We start from the raw sequence: 22,484 nt of genomic DNA on the forward strand, positions 1-22,484 counted from the left end.
GTTGTCTCAGTGCATTGTCGCATAGCGCCTGAGACTAATGTGCTACACTTGAAACTTTTTGAACACTAATTATTTTGTTCGTGCATTTCGCACATTGTCTGGCACTAATCTAGTCCGCCCAAAATTTTTGAAGAATTAATTATTTTAACAGTTGCAGCAGTTCATTTGAGAATAACGTATCTATGCTGCACATAAAATCTATCATACGACAACCAACAATACTACATGTGAAATTTAGGATATGACAATATTGATCATAGATTTTTTTTTTTTTTTTGAACAAACAATATTATCTACACTAAGAGGGAGGGGGTTGGGTTTAGCCTCACCATGGGATAGCAATAATGTGGTTCAAATTCACCTTTGACGAGAATCGAACCTAAGACCTCTTACTTACAAGTGAAGAGAAATATTATTAGACTGTAGTACTAAGTGACAGATATTTATCACTAAGAATATTTGAAAATATTTTTCACTACTTGATTCATTCATGGACCTTAATTATTAAGGGAAGAACCTAATTTTCGACGACAATTTTCATTGTTTTTCTTTTTTATCTCACTTAACTGAAACTTGGATTAAATCTTCACATTAGATTTCTAGGTTGAATCTAGAAGGTATTACCGATATATGGGTGATTTTAAAGACAGTCCACAATTTGTTGAACATATTTCCAACTGAAAACACTCCCAATCACTTAAATTATTTTAATATACCCACCTAACTTACTAACTTACCCACACCACACTCACGCTTACCCCTCCATATAAGTTATGACCACCTGGATCTTTTATCCCAAAAGCACAAACTGCCTTTACCACGAAACGATTACATTAGCCCTGAAATTTTACAAGAACTTTACCTTTGTCAACAAAACAATATTGCCGCTAAATTATCTATTAGTAGCGAATATGACTGGTGTGGTCGTTGCCTAAAGTAATTAAGGTCATTCTTAGGAGCCAAATTATCAAGAATCTAATCTCATGGAAATATATATGATTTATTAAACATAAAAATTTGCCAGAAATGACAAATTAAAATTAGGGCACAATTAGCCTCCTTGAAAATGTGGTTTATCAATCTTGAAAACCATTTTTCTGAACAAACAGATAATGCATCCACTAAGATTTAATATACCAAACGGCAAAATTTTGCAAAATAAGCGAGAGCTAGAGGTGGTGCCGTACATATCTTTTGCTCGGCGGAGTTAACAACAAAAAATAAGGGTCGAAACCTCCACTAACTACTGTTGCGAATTACCAGTAAGACTGCATCCAGCTTAATTTACAGTCAACTTTATAACTGATTGTGTCTGAACAGCCCAATAATTACTTCTGTGAAGCCATATAAGTATAGAACCAACACACACTTGCACACACATAAATAAGATGAAAGAGCAGTTACAAACTTTCAAATACGAACAAGACTTAACATATATTCCATGATGTCTCACAATTACATTTTGTATTCATGGAGGACATAACCTCTTACAAGCATCGCTGGCGACAACACAACAAAAGAAACGGAAGGGGCACACTCACTGGCGCGCGCACACTAGAAATGGAAATAACCTCGGCTAATAACGCTAGTACTCTTCTCTCTCTCCCTGGCTACCTGGCGACAATATATTTTAGGAAATTCTTATCCACACTCGAAATATATATATTTTAGGAAATTATTGTTTTTGGAGTGCAGATGTCAACTCCCTAAAGTTTATTTTATTTAATTAGGTTTTATTTTACTTATTACTTCTAGATAAAGCTACGCATACAAACGATGCATATCTATTAGGAAACAGAGTGAGAGAGAGAGGGAAGACTCGAAGAAATTGAATTTATTGGGGTTTGAGATTTAAGTCCAGCTCTTCAGTCTTGGAAGTATTTGTTTTACCATTACCTCCACGAATCCAGTCTAAACCAGAACCAGACACTGGCCTGCATGTCACCACTTCCTATTGCCAAGCTCAGGGTCACATTAGGCATCTCCACTTTCAAATCATTATTAACATCAACATACTTACCCTTCTTGTTGTGACGATCCGCCTCCGCATCATCATTATCATCGTGAACACGGTTGTTCTTTTTAGATCCACAATCACCTCCATCACCAGCTCCTGATCCAAACCCTAACCCGGTCATTTTCGGATTACAGTCCCCCGCCATTCCCATGAAATGGAGGTACTTTTGTGTACTTGGAGTCGCAGTTCTGCTGTTGTCGGTGATGGAATCATCGTCGCAAGCTGGCGGTGCCCATCTCAAGGGCTCAGGTGACGACACGTATACCTTGAAGCTGTCGTTTTCTTCAGCAATTCTAGAGTTGTGAGCTGAGGATCTGGAATTGTTGAACATGGAACTGTTTGACATCTTTTTCTTAAGATAGGAAAGAATTGGAGGCAATAAGAAGGAAGGGGGAGAGGAAATTAAGAGAGATGATGAGCAATGGAGCTTGTTGGTAGCACCAAGTGGAGAGGAGGAGAGGGTATATATATATATATATATAGGCGACAAGGAGGGTTAATTTAATTTGTTGAGAGTAACAATCTTACATCGGGCAAAGAGAGATTTTACATGTGCTTATAAGTAATTGAGTTACTTCTTATATTACCAATTTGGTTTTATGGTCGAATCTCAATTACTTCATGGTATTTGAGCAAGTTGTCCTGCGTGAGAAGCCTAACGGCGACACGTGATCCATGTCACTGATTTGTATTGTTCACGTGCTAGGTTTGAAAAATCGCCACACGTGAGAGGTGTGTTGAGCGTACCAATCCTACAATGGAGAAAGAAGAGACCTTACATTTGCTTATAAGTAATTAATGTACTCTTATGTTGCTAATTTGTTTTAAGATAGAACCTCGAGTTCTTCATATTTAGGAGTTGCATGAGTGGGACCTAGCGGGTTAAGATAGAGTTATTTAAGAGGAGGGTAATGTAAATTGGAAAGGAATCCTACTGAAAGTTGAGGATGTCGTATGCCTTTAGATTTCTATGAGTCACACATTTGTTAAGTAATGTAACTCATAATATATAGCTGATTAACCAGCGTACATATGTTCACGAAGTGGTGTGAAGTATGTATGCCACCTTTCGTTGCCTATTCCTTAACGTGATAGTGATGTGTTGGTAGGAAAATGTATAAGCTGACCCAGTTATTGAGTTAGAGATATGAGTAAGGCTTTATTAATTACCATAATATGGCATTATTCACTGGACTTTTTAATTTGAAGGTTGGTTTTATCTGCACTGTATTTTCGCAGTCCAACTTCTACTAATTTATACTTGCCGTCTACTATGACACACACACACACACACACACACACACACACACACACACACACACACACATATACATATGATATATATGTATATGTAGAGGAAAGAAGGGATTCTCTTTTTTTTTTTTTTTATAAATGAGAAATAGTTGTGGGTCCCACACCACATCAAACTTTAACAATTCGAACTGCCTATTTCATAGATCATCCTTATAAAATATTTGCCAAATCGGAAATGTTTGAAATGTTTGATTGAGTTCAAAGAAATTAACAAACATAAAAACATTGAAATTTCATTGTGATAATTAAATAGGCAAATGTTTTGGATTGAATTGAATTTTTGCAAGGTTGATCTATGAATCATGACTTACAAAATAGACAATTCGGATTGTTGAAGTTTGATGTAGAGTGACTCCCACAACTAATCCCCATTTTTTGAAAAAAAAAATGGAAATCCCTTCCTTAAGGGGCCTGCACACACACACACACACACACACACACACACACATATAAAAGTTCCAAAAGACGCTAGGAGCTAATTTGGCAGTGGGTTGGGGCCTTGCGACTAGGCGGACTAGACCAATTTAAGTAAATCTATTATATTTCATGTAGATAAGTGTTTGCTTATACCTAAAATATATATAATTTCATCATAAATACAAAATAGAATGACATATATATATATATATATGTATATATATTATGAAGTATTGGAACATAATGAAAACATGGGGAACAAGGATTATGTTCATTTAAGTATGCAACAAGTCTCTTACAATTTATTGAAAAATAAAAAAGAAAATGCAAAATAAAAGTTATCCATTTTCTGTCTAAGTGAGTCACGACCAAGGCAGGTGTCTAGGCAAGTCTGGGCAGGCTAGGTGAGTGCCTAGGTAGCCGCTTCAGCACTCTTTCTTAATTTTCAAACGCCTAAGCATTAATCGGGGCGGTGGCCAGCCACCTAGCACTTAGGCAGTGCTAGGCCAGGATCTTTAGAACAGTGATATACATATATATATATGTATATATATATATATATATATCTTCCCTTATTATACATTTACGAGACGAGTACAACCATATAGTGCAACATATACTACCAATTTGAGAGACTTGAAATGTGTATATGAAATAAGCCTCTCATTATAGTGGAATTTCAAATAATTTTATTATTGCAAGAGTTTTTAGCGAAGAAATTAACATATAGCCAAAGAATCATAGAGGACTCTATTAAGAATTAACAATAGCATAAAGAGGAAAATATTCTATGAATATAGCTTGTAAAGTTTATTACACTGTGTATAAGAATATTCCAGGCATAATATTAGTTACCTCTCCAAAAAATGAGCTGTTATTAGCATCCAAGAAATGTCATTCTGCAATTCAGGTATATATTTTCACCATAAGTTTTCATAAATGAAGAGTGCATGATGACATTTTTAGAGTATTGTAGTGTTCACATTATGTCTGACATTAACATATTGCATATTAAACTTTGAGAGAATCAACAATTTTGTCGGCATGTTGTTGCGTCTCATCTTATGTTTTATATGCATCAGTTGGAGAAATAATTATTTTGTCAGCTTATTGTCTCCTCGCTTCTAATTGTAATATATTGTGCACTTTATAGTTTCAAAGAATAAGTTAAATTGTCGTTGCACTGATATGTTTTGATCTGTATGTTGTCGTGTTTCATCTTACCTTGTATATTCATCTTACGTTGTCGCGTAGCATCTGACACTAAGATATTGCACTTGAAACTCTTTTAGCACAAAGTTTTTTGTTTAGTACGTTGTCGCATAGTTTCCGGCCCTAATCTAGTGCACTTGAGACTTTTTGGAGAAATATACATTGTCAGTTGTTATAGTTTGTTTGACAATAACATATGTATACTGTACACCAAATCTATCATGCGACAACCAACAGAAATGTATGCACGCGAAATTTATGGTTCGGTCACATTTGAGCACACATGATTTTTATCACTAACAATATTTGAAACTATTTTTACTATACTTGATTCAATCAAAGACATTAAAGGAAGAACGTACCGATAAGGGAATTTTAATTGTTTTTCTTGGTTAAATTTAGATTGGATTTCTTGGTTGAATTTAGAAAATATTACCGTACATCAAATTTGAACCTACATCATGAAATCTTGCATGAAGAGCTTTAGCTTCGGTGAGGGAAACAATATTGTCGCTAAATTATCTATTACTAACGAAAATAATTGGTTTTGTCATTGCCTTCTCTATCATTCTAATTCTATTATGTAATTTTTTTTTTTAACTGTTGCTTGAGATAGAAGTGCAAGTTAGAATTTAATTTTTTGATTCCGCTATTAAAATTTCTAATCCAAATCCAGACATTTTCGAATTTGAATATTTTCAAAAAAAAAAAAAAATTTGAAAATTGAAACACATTTAGAGATAAAATGTCGAAGTGTTCCGAGCTTATTCCGATTACAAAGTTTCGAATTTTTTTTATAATTTATAATTATCTACTATAATATATATTGTAATCAACTTTTGTAGTTTTGGCTACATTTTATTCATTGCATTTATATTAATAGTACATTTATTATTTATATATATATATATTAAAAAAATAAACATACTTGTATGCTACAAAATAATTGAATTTATACTTATATACTACGTTAGCAGAGATTTCGTATCTTAAATGGATTTAGAAGCTCAAACCATTATTGTAGCTGATTTGGGGATCATAGTGCCATTAAGATTTAAATCCAAATGAATTTATTAACTAAATTTGAGAAAGATTACACAAAATCTCAATGGATTTCCCTTTTCAACTGCGCAACTATATTGTATTTTCTTTCCTTATGAAATAAGAAATTATTTCCCATATTTAGATTTACGTTTCTGTATTGAAATTTGTTCATGCAAATATTTGGCCCCACCGCCTAGCACAGAAAGAAGAAAAAAAAATCTGGCACTGTAGACGTAACAGAAGTGGCAGATGTTACGATATTGGCCTGGCCATATGGATATCTACTTGTCTTCCAATGGTTGTCAATGTCATGGCTCTGAATTCAATGGAATGACTAAATAACACTTGATTTGTGCTACACCCAGGTTGAAACAGCAGAGTGAACACCCAGGTTGAAACTACACTTGATTTGTGTTACACCCAGGTTGCTTAGACTTCTGCTCCGAAACAGCAGAGTGAACATAAACTAACAAGACTGTATGGGGCTGTGGGGGTCATTATTCGAAATCATCTGGGCTCTCTTGTTGGCGGGGAGGCGTTTACTTTGTAGCGTGCTTTTCCTGAAGCAATGGATGCTGAGGCGGCTCTTGCGGGTTTGTCTTTGGCAAAGGAGTTAAGGATTATGAATGTGATCTTTGAAAGTGACTCTAAGGAAGTTGTGGTCTGCATAACAAAAAAGAGTGCTAGTGGTATGTGGAAAATTTTCTCCATTGTGTCTGAGATTTGGAGGCTTCAGTCATTTTTCAATGCTGTCAGTTGGCGATGAGTTTCAAGGAAGACAAATAGAGCAGCTCATGAGGCTGCAGCTTTGGCTTTGTCGAGGGTGAGAAACTACGGATGGGCGTCACAACCACCTCCCTCGCTGGTTCTTGTTCTTCCTCGAGATGGGCTTCCGTGCCCCCCTTGTAATTAGGTTTTTTTTTTTTTTTTTTTTTTTTTTCTTTCCGGCTTAGCGTCATCCTTTTGTGCCTTTTGAGGCTTGATTGTGATTTCCTATTTTTTCTGGGAGTTTAAATGTATTAACTCCTTGAACATTATGGGATATCATCGTCCGTGTTTAGTTCTGTTTCTTGGAATACTTGCTTTGTTTAATACAATGACCTCTTTCTGACCCAAAAAAAAAAAGAACACAAACTAACACAAATGATGTGGAAACACTAGACATAAACTATCAATATAGCATAAAACATTAGATACGAACTCACTTAATTAATTGTTAAAATTGATAGATTGGGGAAATAATTATTCGTTTAAATTTCTTTTTTTAATTGAAATCAAGAAAATACAAATGTGATAACGATATGGATTATTTTCAGTTATTTGACCTACGTACTAACCCTAATGAGCATTAGAAGTAATTATAGAACTAAATCACAATTGCTAATGTACTGATAATCAAGTTTTTTAGTGGACTTGTAATCAACCAATGTTATTGACAACTTATCGACATTATATTGACAATCTGTCTGTAAGCAAAAACAAACCTCCTATTTAGAGAACAACTATATGTACATTATAATATTTGTATTTCCAAATAGTTACTGTAAATATATATGTGCCACCCAACTCTATCAATGATCCCTAGTCGATATTTTTCCAATCGAAAGATTTTATAAGAATTCATAATGAACCGTACGTATATCTTTAGCAAGCGTATTAAGGACCCACTCCAGAAACATCAAAGCTCATATTATATGTTCGACGTTAATATACTATATCCGAAAAATTTAGAGAATTAACTATTTTGTCGGCGCGCTGTCGCTTTCATCTAACACGTATATGCACCCAAACATTTTGGAGCATTAATTTATTTTTCATTGTAAGCCTCCTAGCTTCCGATAGTAATATACTGCACATCTTACACTTTTTGAGAATATATTATTTTGTCAATGCACTGACGCGTTGTCTCGGTGTATTGCCGCATAGCGCCAATAGTAATTTACTAGACTTGAAATTTTTTAAACATTAATTATTTCATTTGTGTCTTGCAGAATTCTAAAGAGTTCAATGCTTATATTGGATATGTTGCTTAAAGAAAGCACTTTGTCAGAAGGAAGAATTGCTTGAGTTAAGTTTTAGCAAATTTGTAAACCAATGGTTATTGAGGATAGCTAGCTTTTCAAGCTGTTTGTGTGAGACGCTCTTTTTTCTCTTTGATCGGGTTGAAATCCACGGAAAGGTTTTTATCTAGGTCCATGTATGCACACTATCCTCTTATTTGTACATATCACTTTCAATCAATGAATATCGTACCCTTCTTCTTCTTCACAAAAAAAAAAAAAAAAAAAAAAAAAAGAAGAGTTCAATGCCAAGAAATTTTAGAATTATGTGGATTGTCATGGACTTTTAATGACTAATTTATTAATAAGTATTATATTATTTTTTAAGTTTCGTTATTGAAATGGTGATCATGACCATGATAAAGTGATTTTATGAGATGGCAACAATGATGGAGGTTTCACGTGGCAATTGTCGGCAAGATGATTGTAGTAAAGTTGGTGTCTTTGTGGCGGAGATAATAGTAGGGGGTGGTGATTGTAGTGTCAAGATGAAGTTGGGATGGTGGAGGAGTAGGGATGGGGGTGGTGGTGATGGGGTGGCGACATGGTGGTGGAATAATAGTGCATTATGGTGGGTGGTATAGCATATCATTAGAAAATTGAGAAAAACAAAATCCATCAAAATCTTAGGGGGAGAGGTAGGATTTGCTATGACAAAAAAACTTACTATAAAAGCATAAAAAATCATAATTGAATACCACAAGACTTTCAAAGACTTTTTAGAAGTCATAAAGAGTCTTTATTCTATACATGGTGACTTCGGTAATTAAAGTCCTTATTAAAAGTCTATATTGAATACACTTGAACTTAAGAATCAAGCAAAGTCCATCAAACTTCATATATAATACACCCCCTAAATCTCTTTCTATACTAAGGAGCTATATATTTCCCCATATGTAATTTCATGAAACCTAGTACCAGCTATTGGGAGAATTTTGAGTGACAAATTGAAATAGGGTAGAATTACCCTTCTGAAAATTTGGTAAATTAATCTTCAAAACCATTTTTCTGAAACAAGAGTTAATCATCATCTTAGATCTAATATACAAAAGGACATACTCTTTTGCTCGGCGTCGAAGCCTCCAGCTTTATTACAATCAACTTTGTAACTGCCCTTTTTTAATTTCCCATTAACTGAATTGAACTTAATTACTTCTGTGCAGCCAGATAAGTAAAGAACCAACACACAGATGCACACACATCAATAAGATGACAAGAGCAGTTACAAATTTTCAAATACAAACAAAGACTTAGTATATATTCCATGATGTCTTACAATTACATTTTGAATTCATGGAGGACATAACCTCCTACAATTCATCATCAGTAAGCATCATTGGCTACAACAAGAAAAACGAACGGGTACACAGACACTAGAACTGGACCCAAAAAAAACTAAGAAAAAACAGTTACTCATCTCTCTCCCTCGATCGCTACCTGGCCATAACATACATAATTTTAGAGATTTATTATTTGCACCTCCAAAAATACATATAGATCTGAGCTTGACGAAATTGTTTTTGGACTGCAGATATCAGCTCCCTAAGTTTTATTTTGTTTTTCTAAATTAGGTTATTACCCTAGATAAAGCTAAGCATGCATACAAGGATGCATATTTATTATGTGAGGAAAGAGAGAAAGAGAAGAGTCTAATAAATTAACTTATTAGAGTTTCAGATTTAAGTCCAGCTCTTCAATCTTGGAAGTACTTGCTTCACCGTCACGTCCAACAACGTACATGTACTCCCCGTCCTCCCAATCTAAACCAGAAACGGACTTCTCCATGTCACCACTTCCTGTTGCCAAGCTCAGAGTCACATTAGACATAGCCACTTTCAAATCATCAGCGACATCAACATACTTACCCTTCTTCTTGTCACGATCCGCCTCGGTACCGTCGTTGTCTTCATAACCACTTTTCTTTCTTTTAGAACCTGATCCAAACTCTAACCCTGCACCCCATTTCGGATTACAATCGCCCGCCATTCCCATGAAATGGTAGAAGTCATATGAACGCATTCGAGTCTTGGTTTTGTTGATGAAATCGTTGTTAATAGATGGCGGTGCCCATCTCCAGCGGTCATGTGAAGACACGTAGGGTCTGAACCTGCGGTTTTCCTCAGCAGCGCGAGCAACCCCCCTCGCACGGAGATCATTTCTCTCTTTGCGGTGAGCGTTCTGGTGGCCTCCCAAAGCCTGAATTGTTGGGAAGGCCATGTCGCAACTATTACATGCGTACTTAAAGGAACCACGATCATGCAAACAGAGACACGAACCAAGGCTTGGTGACGTGGAGTACATCATTGGAATTGAGGTATCTGATGAGGTAATGGAGTTACATGGAGCGATAGTAGAGCTGTAAGCTGAGGATCTGGAATTATTGAACATGGAAGTGGACTTAAACATGAAATTCAACATCTTTTTCTTGAGATGGAAAAGAAACTGGAGGCAAGAAGAGGGAAGGGAAAGAGGAAAATAGAGGTGACGAGCAGTGGTGCTTGGGCGTAGCACCAAGTGGAGGAGGAGGGTATATATAGGGGGAAATGCGGGTTAATTTAGGGGTTGTATGGGTGGGGTCTAGTGGGTTAAAAGTGAGGGGTTTTGAGTTTTTACCTTTTGCACCACATATGCTAACATTCTCTCTAATACAAGAAGAATTCAATAGTATGATCCATGTATATATATTAAAACATGTGTTAGTAAATGTGTATGTTATGTGTGTCCAAATAGTTTTATTATTTTACTATGAGGGTAATGTAAACCGGAAAGGGATCTGACTGAAAGTTGAGGACGAGGTTTGGGTTAGGGTTTGAAGCAACGTGGGAAGAGAAATGAAGACTTGTACGAGCTGCATGCATTGGGTGAGTAGGAGTAATGACACTTGGACTAGGTGGCAAAACGGACTCACTAACCTGTGTTCTCACCAGAGAGAAAAGGACTAACTAGAGTTAAGTCAGTGTAGTCTGATCACTTTTGAAACTGCACACCAGTTACTTGTACTTTCGGTTTCACTCGGTCAGACTCAAAGCTCGCAAAGTCGGACCTGGCTTCTCTGACCTCCTACTTTTTATACACTCACATCTTCTTTTATTTGTGAGATTACGGTTATGTTCCATCAACATTTTATATTACTATTGTTTTTTGTCTTATTATTTTTATAAGAAAATCAATATAAAATGTTGACATAGCTTAACCGTAACCGCACAAAATAGGAGGGGATGAGAGTGTATGGGAAGTGGGAGGGCAAATAAGCCAGGTCCCGGCAAAGACAAGTGGTTTGGTACAGAAACTCTACTGGCTAGCCAAGCTAGACCCAGGAGGATTCTTTCCTGATCTTAAAATCATGTCGTGCGGTTAATTTTCGTCAGGTACTATTTATATTTAATTTAAAATAATTTTTGACCACACGATGTATGATGAACGGACACGATTTGAAGATCCCTAAAAGAATCTAGAGAGGATCCTCATTCAAGCTAGACGACCACACCATGATGTGAAGAAAGTTGAAATCTCGCCATAAAAAAATTAATTGGCAATTTAAGAAGTAATTCAATTATTTATAAATACATGTAAGCTATTCATTCTTAACGTACCTCTTCACGTGTAGTGAATTTTCAAGTCTAACACGTTAACAACACAAATTGGGTGGCTGTTGAGCTTCAAACATGGACAACTTGCTCTAATACCATGAAGAAAGTTGAGGTTCTGTTATAGAGTAATTCAATTACTTATAAGCACATGCAAACTCCCTCCTCTAATCAATGGGGAATCTATTCACAACCGTCCTAATGTCGTCGTTTTAAATTTTTTTGTTAAAGTGTATGAAAAAATCCTTTTCTTATAGGACTAATCTTTATTTTTCCCCTTGTTTTTCTTCACGCAGTGCTCTCGGAGTTTTAGATAATTACTAGAAACATAGTAAGGGACTTTGTCTTAACACAAATAAATAAGATTCTATATCACCTCGGTTAATGTACAGAGTTAAGAGAATATAACCAAACAAGTCTGTCTTGTTCCTTTTGAGTCCAACAGATTTCATCAATATGAGCAATATAACGCCTGCGTCAACCATCACTTTGGCTGGAGGGTATTGAATCCCATATGTGAATGATTATTAAGTCTTGATTGACATGTTAAACTTCTTGTGTAATTTACATGGATTAACAGCTAGAGTGGGTGACAGTTCACTTAATTTGGTATGGGTATTTGTAATTTAATTAAGTGTCTCACACTCCTTTCATGGATTTCCAAATAACGTGTGCAAAAAAGAATTTTGGAGTGGAAATAAGATGATCTTATACATATACGAAGGTAAAGTTAGACTTAAGGTTGGGCTTTACACTTGAGTCAACCTACTATGATATAGAAAGTTCAGATTTCATCTTAAAACTAATTTATAAAAGAGAAATAACTCAATTTCTTATAAGCTCTTCAAAGATTTCTCAACTTTCTAATTCGAGACAACGCTTTACATACTCACATCTTATCAATGTCATGAGTCACTAATTCACAATAACGTTTCGAAGGGATAGCCATTCCAAGTGTAGGGTTGTTTGAAGGGTTAGTCAAGCTTTTCAATCGTAACCAAAAATGTCTGGTTCTCTAAAGAGTTAGCTTCAAACTTAAGCCATGCAGATCTGTTTGGCTTTTTTTTTTTTTTCGCCATGTTCTCTTAATTGCAAAAATTACTCCCCAGAAAAAGACATAATAAATACTATCTGATACTACCAGATTTTGTCTTTAATCAATTATACAGATTACAGTGGTGACAAGCGAGTCTTTCTAAAAATTTAAACTAGGATAGTAATTTACACAATCTAACTTATTCTTTCTAGCCATTCAGTAATACAGTCCGGTGATATTCCTCTCTACTTGAAAGTGAGAAGTCTTATGTTCGAATATCGTGGATGGCGAATTTGATACCAAATTAGGCTACCCATTATGTGGCTTAACCGAATTCTCCCTCCCCTTAGTGTAAAAATATCGATATACTCAAAAAGAAAGAAAAAAAAAAACTTATTCTTTCCACGCTGCTCTTCTTGTTTTTGTTATTTTCTTTGATCCTATATTTGATCACTTAATTCTCCTATAATTTATTCAATCTATATACTAAAAAAATGTGAGAACATCCTTTAATTTAGATAAGTGATTTTCATATAATCTTTTAGCCTCTCACGTAGTCTTATTTATGCTAAAATATTTGGAAATTTCTGTATGTTATTCTTCTCGCTATGGAGGCCAATATATATACAAGGCTACATGCTAATTACAAGAGAATACTTTGCTAGACACGGGGTAGGCTCACGTTAACACTCCCCCAATTACGTTGGTGCATAGATGTCGGGCAATGCCCAACTTGTAAAGTAAGCAAATATACTTTGCTAGACACGACTTTTGTAAGAACATTTGCTAGTTGATCTTCACAAATGGTACGAAAATTAATCCAGCTTCCAATTTCTCTTTGATGAAATATCGATCCACTTCAACATGTTTAGTTTGATCATATTGAACTGGACTGTGAGCAATGCCGATCACACTCTTGTTATCACAATGCAACTTCATTGCTTTCCGTGGTCTAAAGCCCAAGTCTGAAAGTAAATTTGAAATCCACAACAACTCACAAATGCGATTAGACATACCTTGAAACTATGTTTCAGCGCTTAGTCTGGCATAAACATTTTGTTTCTTGGTTCGCCAAGGAACAAGATTGCCTCCTACAAATGTGAAACAACGTGAAGTCGAATGTTTGTCACTGATAGAACCAACCCAATCTGCATTTGCATAACCATACACATCCAAGTGACCATGTTTTGAGAACATAAGTGCTTTCCCAGGAGCAACCTTTAGGTATCTCAAAATGCGATCAACCGCACTATGATGCTTAGTACAAAGATCATGCATGAATTGACCAACAACACTTACTGTAAATGCAATATCTGGTTTGGTGTGTGCCAAGTATATTAACCTTCCAACAAGGGTTTGGTGTTATTCCTTGTTGGTTGGTGTTTGATCTTCTTGCTCACACAACTTGTTATTCATCTTTACTATATATATGTGTATCAATATGTTTCCAAGCAAGCATTCCAGTCTCTATTGGCAATTCCATCCCATATTTATGTTGAGATAAGAAATACCCTTTGACAATCGGGACACTTCAATCCCCAAGAAATGCTTTAAGGGACTAAGATCTTTCATCTCAAACTCTTGGGACATATATGTTTGTACTGCAACTTTTTCTTCAAGACCATTTCCTGTCATCACCATATCATTTACTTAAACAATAAATGCAATGACTTTACCTTTCTTACACTTCAAGAATAATGTATGGTCCATATTACTTTGTATATACCTAAACACTTACATTGACTTGGTGAATCTGACAAACCATGATCGAGGAGATTGTTTGAGACCATAAAGAAACTTCTTATTTGCATACTTGATTCTTAGAAGCCAAATTACATCCTGGTGGAGGATCCATGTAGACTTCTTATGTTAGGTCTCCATGCAAGAATGCATTATTCATATTAAATTGATGGAGCGACCAATCCAGATTTGCAGTGTGAGATATAAGAACTCTAATGGTATTGATTTTAGCAACTGGAGCAAATGTCTCCTAGTAATCAACTCTGTATTTTTGTGTATATCCTTTCTCTACTAGCCCTTACAAAGTCAACTAAACCCATATGAGTTGGGCTTAAGTTAACAGTTTAGTCTTCATCGTCGATTTCGTTTGAATTATTCAATCTAATTATCATAAGTAAAGAATAGTGTGAGAAGTTAAAAAGTGTGTGAAAATCACTTTCATAATTAATTTAAGCAATCAACTTTATTAGAGAATTAGTAGTGAATTGGAATGAATTTGAGTTTCAAAAGGGCTCATTGTGGAAGGCAAATGGAGTTTTACAACGGACCTAATTCTTTTAGTGGGCTAAGACCTTGTACCTTGTTATAATAATTCAATTGCGGAAATGATCTTATTTCCTACTAGTACTATTAAAGATTCAATTGTGGAGCTTCATCACCACTACCAATACCATCTGCACACCACCTCAACTACTTTCTTGCCATGACCATCAACACGATCTCATCACCTCCATCACCATTCTGTCACGACCATCATCCTCATACCACAACCTCGTACAACTTCTTTGTCGTTGTCGTCACCACCACAACTTCCTACTACCATATTACGGCTATCATCGCCATGACCACCATCGACACCACTCTTACCATTATTGCCACATTTACCACCATCATCACCACCCCATCAGGACCACCCCCTCCCTCATTCCTCCACCACCCCAAGACTACAATCTCATCGTGTATACTATTATCGCCACCGCCACCGACACCACCTTAGCATCATCTTGCTGACAACCACCACTTGGCACTTCTACCATTATCGTTGTCATTACCATCTCAAACAACCAATTTGTCATGATCTGATCATAACCACCAACAATAACAATTTGAAAATAACAATGTTTTATTAATAAATTGGTTATAAAAAAGTTCACGACAATCCATAATAAAAATCTCACAAGCTCCATTAAAATCTATATATAATTCAACCAAAATCCACATGAATTTATGAAAGCCAACTAAACTCTCTCAAAATTCATGTATTCATAACTCTATATACTACTACACACACCCCTAACAATTTCGTTTAAGACTAGGTTAAATCTTTATAAGTTGACTTACAACTTACAACCATAAACAATTGAAGGCCACTGAGATTTAGTTCGGGAAGGATCTTATAAAATTACGGTTCATTTGGAAGTAGTTTTAAAATGACTGAAAGTACTTAAGGTGAAAGTATTTTTAGGTTCCACAAGCACTTGAAGTGCATTTTGAAAGAAACATTTTTACTAAGGATTTGTTACGCTCAAGCATCTACTAGTCGTGGCAATAAAAATAGAGTTTTTAACAATTGGTAAAATATAAAAAAGCCCAAGGCGCAAGGCAAGGCCCAAGACCAACATTAGAATTAGGCCCATAGAAAAAGTCCACTACATCTAACAATCTAAAACAAACAAATCTACGCACCACCAAATCAGATCAAACACTCCAATATTCAAATTTTCTCGAGTTTCTCGGCGATTTTCCGATGGCCACCGCCTCCTTCCTCTTCGGCCTCAAGTACTCGGACAGCCTGACGGTGGTAGGCATCTCCTTCTGCACCGCCGTCATCTGCGAGGCGATCTCATGGGTTCTCATCTACCGCACCAACTCCTACAAGTCCCTTCGCTCCTCCATCGACAAAGCCGCCAAGAAGCTCGAGACCATGAAGACCGACTCCTCCTCCGCTGTCAAAATTACCAAAAAGTCCAAGACCAAGAAGATCGACCGCGTTGAGAGCAGCCTCAAGGAATCAAGCCGCGATTTGTCGCTCTTCAAGTTCAAGTCCGGCGCCGTTGTCGCCCTCGTCCTCTTCGTCGTCTTCGGACTGCTCAACTCTCTGTTCGAGGGGATAGCGGTGGCGAAGTTACCCTTCAAGCCCTTTGGGTTGGTGATGAAGATGAGCCACAGAGGGCTGCAAGGGGAGGATGCGACGGACTGTTCAATGGCGTTTTTGTATTTTCTGTGTTCTATCAGTATTCGGACCAATTTGCAGAAGTTCTTGGGCTTTTCGCCGCCGAGAGGCACCAGTTCCGGGTTGTTCCCCATTCCGGACCCGAAAACCAATTGATGGGTTCACTACTCAGGACTCCACTCATTGCCTATTGGGTTTGTTCTAAATTTTAGTAATTTTTTTTTTTTTTTCAAAAATTATTGTTAGGTTGTGATTTGTTATTGTTGTTGTTTAATTAGTGTTCTAATTCTCTAATGACAATTAAGATTTGCTTTTGTTATCATCATTGGGTCTCTAAAAAGGGACGAATTTTAGTCTTTGTTATCCATTTTCATGTATTATTTACCAAAATAATCAAACTTTTTGTTTAAGTAATTAAGCTGTGAACAATTTTGTGCACTTGAAGATGCTTAAAATGCCACTACATTGAACTGAATTATTTTTTTTCTGAATTATGTAGCAATGGTTATGAGTAATCAAACTAAGTAATGTCAATGGTTCGATCAAGCCGAAAGTTGCAGTAATGCAATTTAATTGAGTCTCCGTTTGTTTCTTTCTGCTGTTAGTTTTCTCTTGTGGTCGGCTTCTGTGAGTTCTGTTCTAGTCTGGAATTGGAGCTTTCTCTTGAGAGCTAAATTTAAGTTGTCGTCGTCGTCATTCTAATACTGCCTTGTATGTTAAATAAGTTGTTTAGTTGAACTTTATCAACAATTCATTTCGTATATACTGACATCAAAATGTATGTAGCATTGTAACCAATGACCATTACAACAGTTTTGTTTTTCTGACCGTAGTTCTGTTTTCCTACTTCGGGTCGTTTCACTTTTTGAATTAATTTTCGAAGAGCCAAGTTATTCAAAGGGATACAGAGACACACACAAACACACATATGCATGTCTTTGTATGTGTTTGTGTACCATAGTGCATAAAGTATGGTCGTTGGTTATGGTCGATTCTGTTTGCACCCAGTCTCGATATTTATGAAAGTGGAACGTTGGTGTGAGTTTGAATCTATGTATTGTCATATATGCTCTTTTGTTTTAGTTTGCATAAAACTATGTATGTGTTGCGAGAAGTTGCATTTGTCTTTAGAAGTAAACGAATTAAACCTTGTTATCTAGTTAAAAGACTCTTCTGTTCCTCATAAACAGAAGTGCTTTATCACAGTTGCATTGTTGATAAGAGTTTCACGGCAGGATAATTACTTTTCTTTTTCTTTTTCCGGTTAATACTATGGTGCTGTTGGGATATTAGCCTTGTTATCGAGTTAAAGGACTCTTCTCTTCGTTTCTTACCAGTTTGATGGCCTAATGACAGTTTTCGTGCTTTCGTTGGCCATCTTTAACATGGATGTTGTTTGGTTCTTGACTGTGATTTGTTCAATGATTGTATCCATAAAATTAACATTCATGATGTTGATGAAAGCGTAAAGCTATTTGAATTTTGTTTGTTTGTATGGTATTTAGGGTTTATCTTGGTTATAAATTATTTTTATGAATGATCAGATGTGGTAACTCTTAATTCTTGCATAATGTCGCCGACCATTTCCGAATATCTTGAGTTCAAATATCGTTGGCAAAAGTTCTTGATTAATTCCAAAAGAGGAAAGGACAGCTCTTGCATAACGGTTATTCTGAATTTACAAGGGAAACTAACTGCATTTAGATTGGAGTATTAAAACACTAACATAAAAGGTTGGCTCGATACAGGTCAAGATGAATTTGAAGAGTCTTAACATAGGAGAAGTACAATAATAACCTAAGGTTTAAATATAGTTGCACCATTTTAATTATATCGAGACTTTTTGAGATAAAACTTCACATTTGAGGTCTATTGGGCTTGATACCATCTAGAGAATTGGGCCTAGATGGATCGTACCTCTATATCCTTGATTTCTAAGGAGACAAGAACCTCAACCTGGCTCTGATACCAAATGTTGGAATTTAAGTAAATTAATAGAAACTCTAATCACAATTCACAATACATGAATATTTATATATCCATCGTTAGTCTCAAATTTACAAATGATCGTTAGTCTCAAACCTGAAGAAGCCATGGATGTCAAGTAGTTTCTTTTACCCACTAAGAGACCTTATGTTCAGATGGTGATAGAGCCAAGAACGTTGAACGTATTTCTCTGTGAGCAAGGAACTCTTGCACTTATAGATGCAATGGCAGTCAACTCCCATCTATCATGGAGGGTTGGTTATTCTCCCTTTGCTTCAAATCCCGATTGTGTAGAGGTGGTTGTGATTAGTGCTTCCTTTCAAATGCACAATGAAAGTATACCTCTCAATTATATGATGTAGCTTTCCACGTATCCAAACTCTTATTAATTTGCATTACCAACATATTATTTCTCCTTTATCTATAACTAGTTGAGTCCACATAGAATTCTTACATTAATGGTAGCCTTAGTCATGAACAATTGGATTCAGGATAAATATATCCATTAAAACTGCCTGTGAAAAAAACCAATAAATTTCATGACCTAAACATTACAAATTTCACACATCTTTCCCAAACAAGAGAATTTACAGTTGTCCCTAGCATTACATTAGAAATTCCTCATCCAACCGAGCCAAACGAAAGGATCGCAGCCACGAAGACCGATGAGGAATCTGAGTGGATTTTGAAGTTTTACTTTCAATCTCTCTCCTCTCAGACTCTCAACACAACCCGAATTCCAAGGTATGAACATTTTCCTTCATCTTGTTCCTTTCCACTTACCTTAATTTAATTTCTTAAAGAACAACAATTCGATTCACTCAGATTTAATGGTTTGGTAACCTGCAACATCTTTGGTTCGGCTAGCTTTCATTTTTTTGATCGAAGTCGGTTGTCTTATTAATCGATTGGAACTCGTAGCTCCAACTATGTATTCCCACTGCCCTGACATGGACAACTTCGCTTTTACCTAGGTTTATTCACGAAGCATAGGGCATACTTTCTATATAATTTATGCTTTCGTCCAGCCGGAATCTTAACTGGACGTCTATTGAAAAGGACGGTAAATTGAGAAAAAAAGCATTTCATTAAAAAAAAGAGTGGATTCTTGAGGTTACATTCCGCTATAGTAGCTTGACCAACGTGAAAGTGGAACAAGTGCATGCCCCATACACGAAATTGAATATTAGAATAATAACCTAAAGTTTAAATATAGTTGCACCACTTTAATTGTATCGAGGCTTTTTGAGATAAAACTTCACATCTGAGGTCCATTGGGCTGATATCATCTAGAGAATTTGGCCTAGATGATTAGGTGAGGACAATATCAATGCATGGCAGCCTTAGTTGTGAACAATTGGATTCACGATAAATATATCCATCAAAACTGCCTGTGAAAAAAACCAATAAATTTCATGACCTAAACATTACAAACACAACAAATTGGCCTCCATCACCTGCATCATTGTCAAGCGTACCGTCCCCAAGGGCACCAACATAAAGGACAAGGAGAAAAACTTCATCCGCAACAAGATCAACCTGAGGCCAGATATGATGGATGTATTTTCGTTACTTAATGTTTTCGACGATGTTATTAATGATGGTGATGTTCATCATGCTGCAACTGTTGAGGTTGAGAACTTCTGGTTGAGGAAACTTCCTTTTAATGTACAAATGTTAGGTCATTGTGATGGGATCATCTGTCTACAATATCCCAACGACATTATTGTTTTATGCAATCCAGCAATCAAGGAATTCAATCTTCTTCCCGAGTCTTGTCTTCTTCACCCTCCATGGCCTCGCTGGCATATAGGTATTGACAAGGGAGAAGAAATCATCACGTATAGCAATGCCGCGGGATTCAGTTATGATTCCAAAACTAAACAGTACAAGGTTGTTAGAATTGTCAATTTTTTGCCTAGGCCTTCTAGTGAAGAAGAAGTATGCACGCCTAGAAGAAAAGCAGAAGTATACACCTTGGGTGCTAATTCTTGGAGAGTGATCGAGTGCGATATCAAAGCTAATGTCTTCTGGATGGCTTCGTTTGATATGTACTTCAAGGGAATTTTTTACTGGTATGCAGCTTCTGTTCCACAAGATAATGAAGTCATCCTTTCATTCGATATGAGCGATGAGGTGTTTCATAATATACCACTTCCAGATAACTTCCGTAACATCAATGGGTGGCTTAAGAGTCTTGCAGTACGGAATGACTCCATTGCTCTTTTATTGTATAATAGAGGAGGGGATAATACTCAATTTTCGTCTTTTGAAATATGGGTGATGGATGACTCCAAGGAGGTGAAAGGTTCATGTATAAAACACTTAAGCATTGGAACTTTACAGGACATTTTGATTCCACTGAAAATTTGGAAGAGCGATGAGCTTCTTATAGTTAGCGCTAATGGGCATATAGTCTTCTACAACTTAAGCACAAAAACACGCAAGTACGTTTCTATTCGTGGCGTGGATAATCCAAGATTTATTCAAGCTGCTGTTTATGTGAATAGTGTTATTTCTGTCAAGGGAGACAACACACTTCACGTTCTATCAAGAGAGACAACACGCTTAATTGAGGGCTCAAATGTTTTTGCATACATAGAAAGTGGTGGATTGCCATTGTAAATACATTCTTCTTTCTCAACTCATTGTGTCGGGTGTTCAAACCCTCACCCCTCCCCATATTCTGGATGAATTTAAAGTAGATTATCTATCGTTGGTCCCAAAAAAAAAAAAAAAAAAAAGTTCCTACATGGCAATAAGGACATTTTGTTGATGTGTACAATAAGGATATTTTGTTCAAATTACATGTTTTCTTCAATGGATCAGTGCTAGTAGCCTAAACATTCCTTTCTCATGTGTGCTACTGTTGCGTTTGAATGCATATAATATACATTACAAGAAGACGCCGATAATAGCTAATGACATTAGTAGCAATGGTTTAATATGCTGCGTGGAAGTTGATAAGAATGATAATGCTACTACAGGATCACTGTTTTTCGAGTCTGCAGGTTCCATGGGTTGTCGTATGTTTCTATTTAATCCCTGAAAAAGAGTTGATCTTATGTTTCAAGAGTTGAATAATTAAGCATTGTATCAGTTTAAGGATTGAGGATAATGCTTTCTTCTTGTTCTTGTTATATGCTGGGCTTCTTGAATTGTTCATTTTTTTTGCTTGTACGATTATCACTTTGATAATAATAGCTTGATCGGTATTGAAATTTGTATGATTATTAGATAGCACGTGACTATTAACATTTTGTATTGCATATGCATAAACACTCGCACAATCATGAAAAATATGGTGCATGAGTTGTGTTAAGCGTTGAGTTGTGAATGTATTCAGAAGACAAAGAAGGCCTTGGATATGACGAGAGTATTGGCTCCACCACCAATCTCTTCACTGCATCTGCTGTCAAGACATGATCCCACCAATCTCTCCATAGTGTTTATGTAAATAATCAAGAGTTATTAGTTACCTTTTATGTTGCTTAAAGTCAACTATAGGCTTGTATATATCTTGTATCAATATGCTAAGCATATCATGTGATTGATTACTGAAATAAAAGTTTTCTCCCTACCAAACCCTAAACCCTACTATTATCTATATGGTATCATCCTTTCTCCCCAGCTAACGCCTCCCAACGTTCGATCCTCTCCACGCCCCACCACCCCACTCTCCACTGCCTCTTCTGCTTCCTCTCCTTCTTCACCCATGGCCACATCTATTACTTCCCTTCCCACCTCCTTCAACATCTCCCACACCATCAATACTCCCATAGACAGAAATAATTATCTCAGTTGGCGTTCTCAGTTTTCTTACATCCTTGAAATTCATGGTCTGGAAGATGTCGTGACCCTCAATACCAAACCTCCCAAGAAACTTGATGATGGATCT

At 36.2% G+C, this 22,484-nt stretch overlaps 2 protein-coding genes across 2 annotated transcripts; both read left to right on the forward strand.

Moving 5' to 3' along the window:
• Window positions 1-16,158: 16,158 nt before the first annotated feature.
• On the forward strand, window positions 16,159-17,014 carry LOC103934222 (calcium load-activated calcium channel-like). Its single transcript, XM_018644239.2, has one exon. The coding sequence runs from the start codon at window positions 16,175-16,177 to the stop codon at window positions 16,754-16,756; it is 582 nt and encodes a 193-aa protein (XP_018499755.1). The 5' UTR covers window positions 16,159-16,174; the 3' UTR covers window positions 16,757-17,014.
• A 3,126-nt stretch (window positions 17,015-20,140) lies between these two features.
• Window positions 20,141-21,211, forward strand: LOC103934231 (F-box/kelch-repeat protein At3g06240-like). The gene has a single exon (XM_018644237.2). It carries the CDS (start codon window positions 20,141-20,143, stop codon window positions 21,209-21,211), a length of 1,071 nt encoding a protein of 356 aa, XP_018499753.2.
• Window positions 21,212-22,484: the final 1,273 nt, after the last annotated feature.

Source organism: the organism of the source record quoted next, unplaced genomic scaffold, assembly GCF_019419815.1.
Source record: "Pyrus x bretschneideri cultivar Hongxiangsu unplaced genomic scaffold, Pyrus_bretschneideri_v1 Contig9, whole genome shotgun sequence".
NCBI lineage: Eukaryota > Viridiplantae > Streptophyta > Magnoliopsida > Rosales > Rosaceae > Pyrus > Pyrus x bretschneideri.

Bases quoted from the DNA above. Each gene is read 5' to 3' on its own strand.
- LOC103934231 (XM_018644237.2), top strand. From the start codon at position 20,141: ATGGATGTATTTTCGTTACTTAATGTTTTCGACGATGTTATTAATGAT.
- LOC103934222 (XM_018644239.2), top strand. From the start codon at position 16,175: ATGGCCACCGCCTCCTTCCTCTTCGGCCTCAAGTACTCGGACAGCCTG.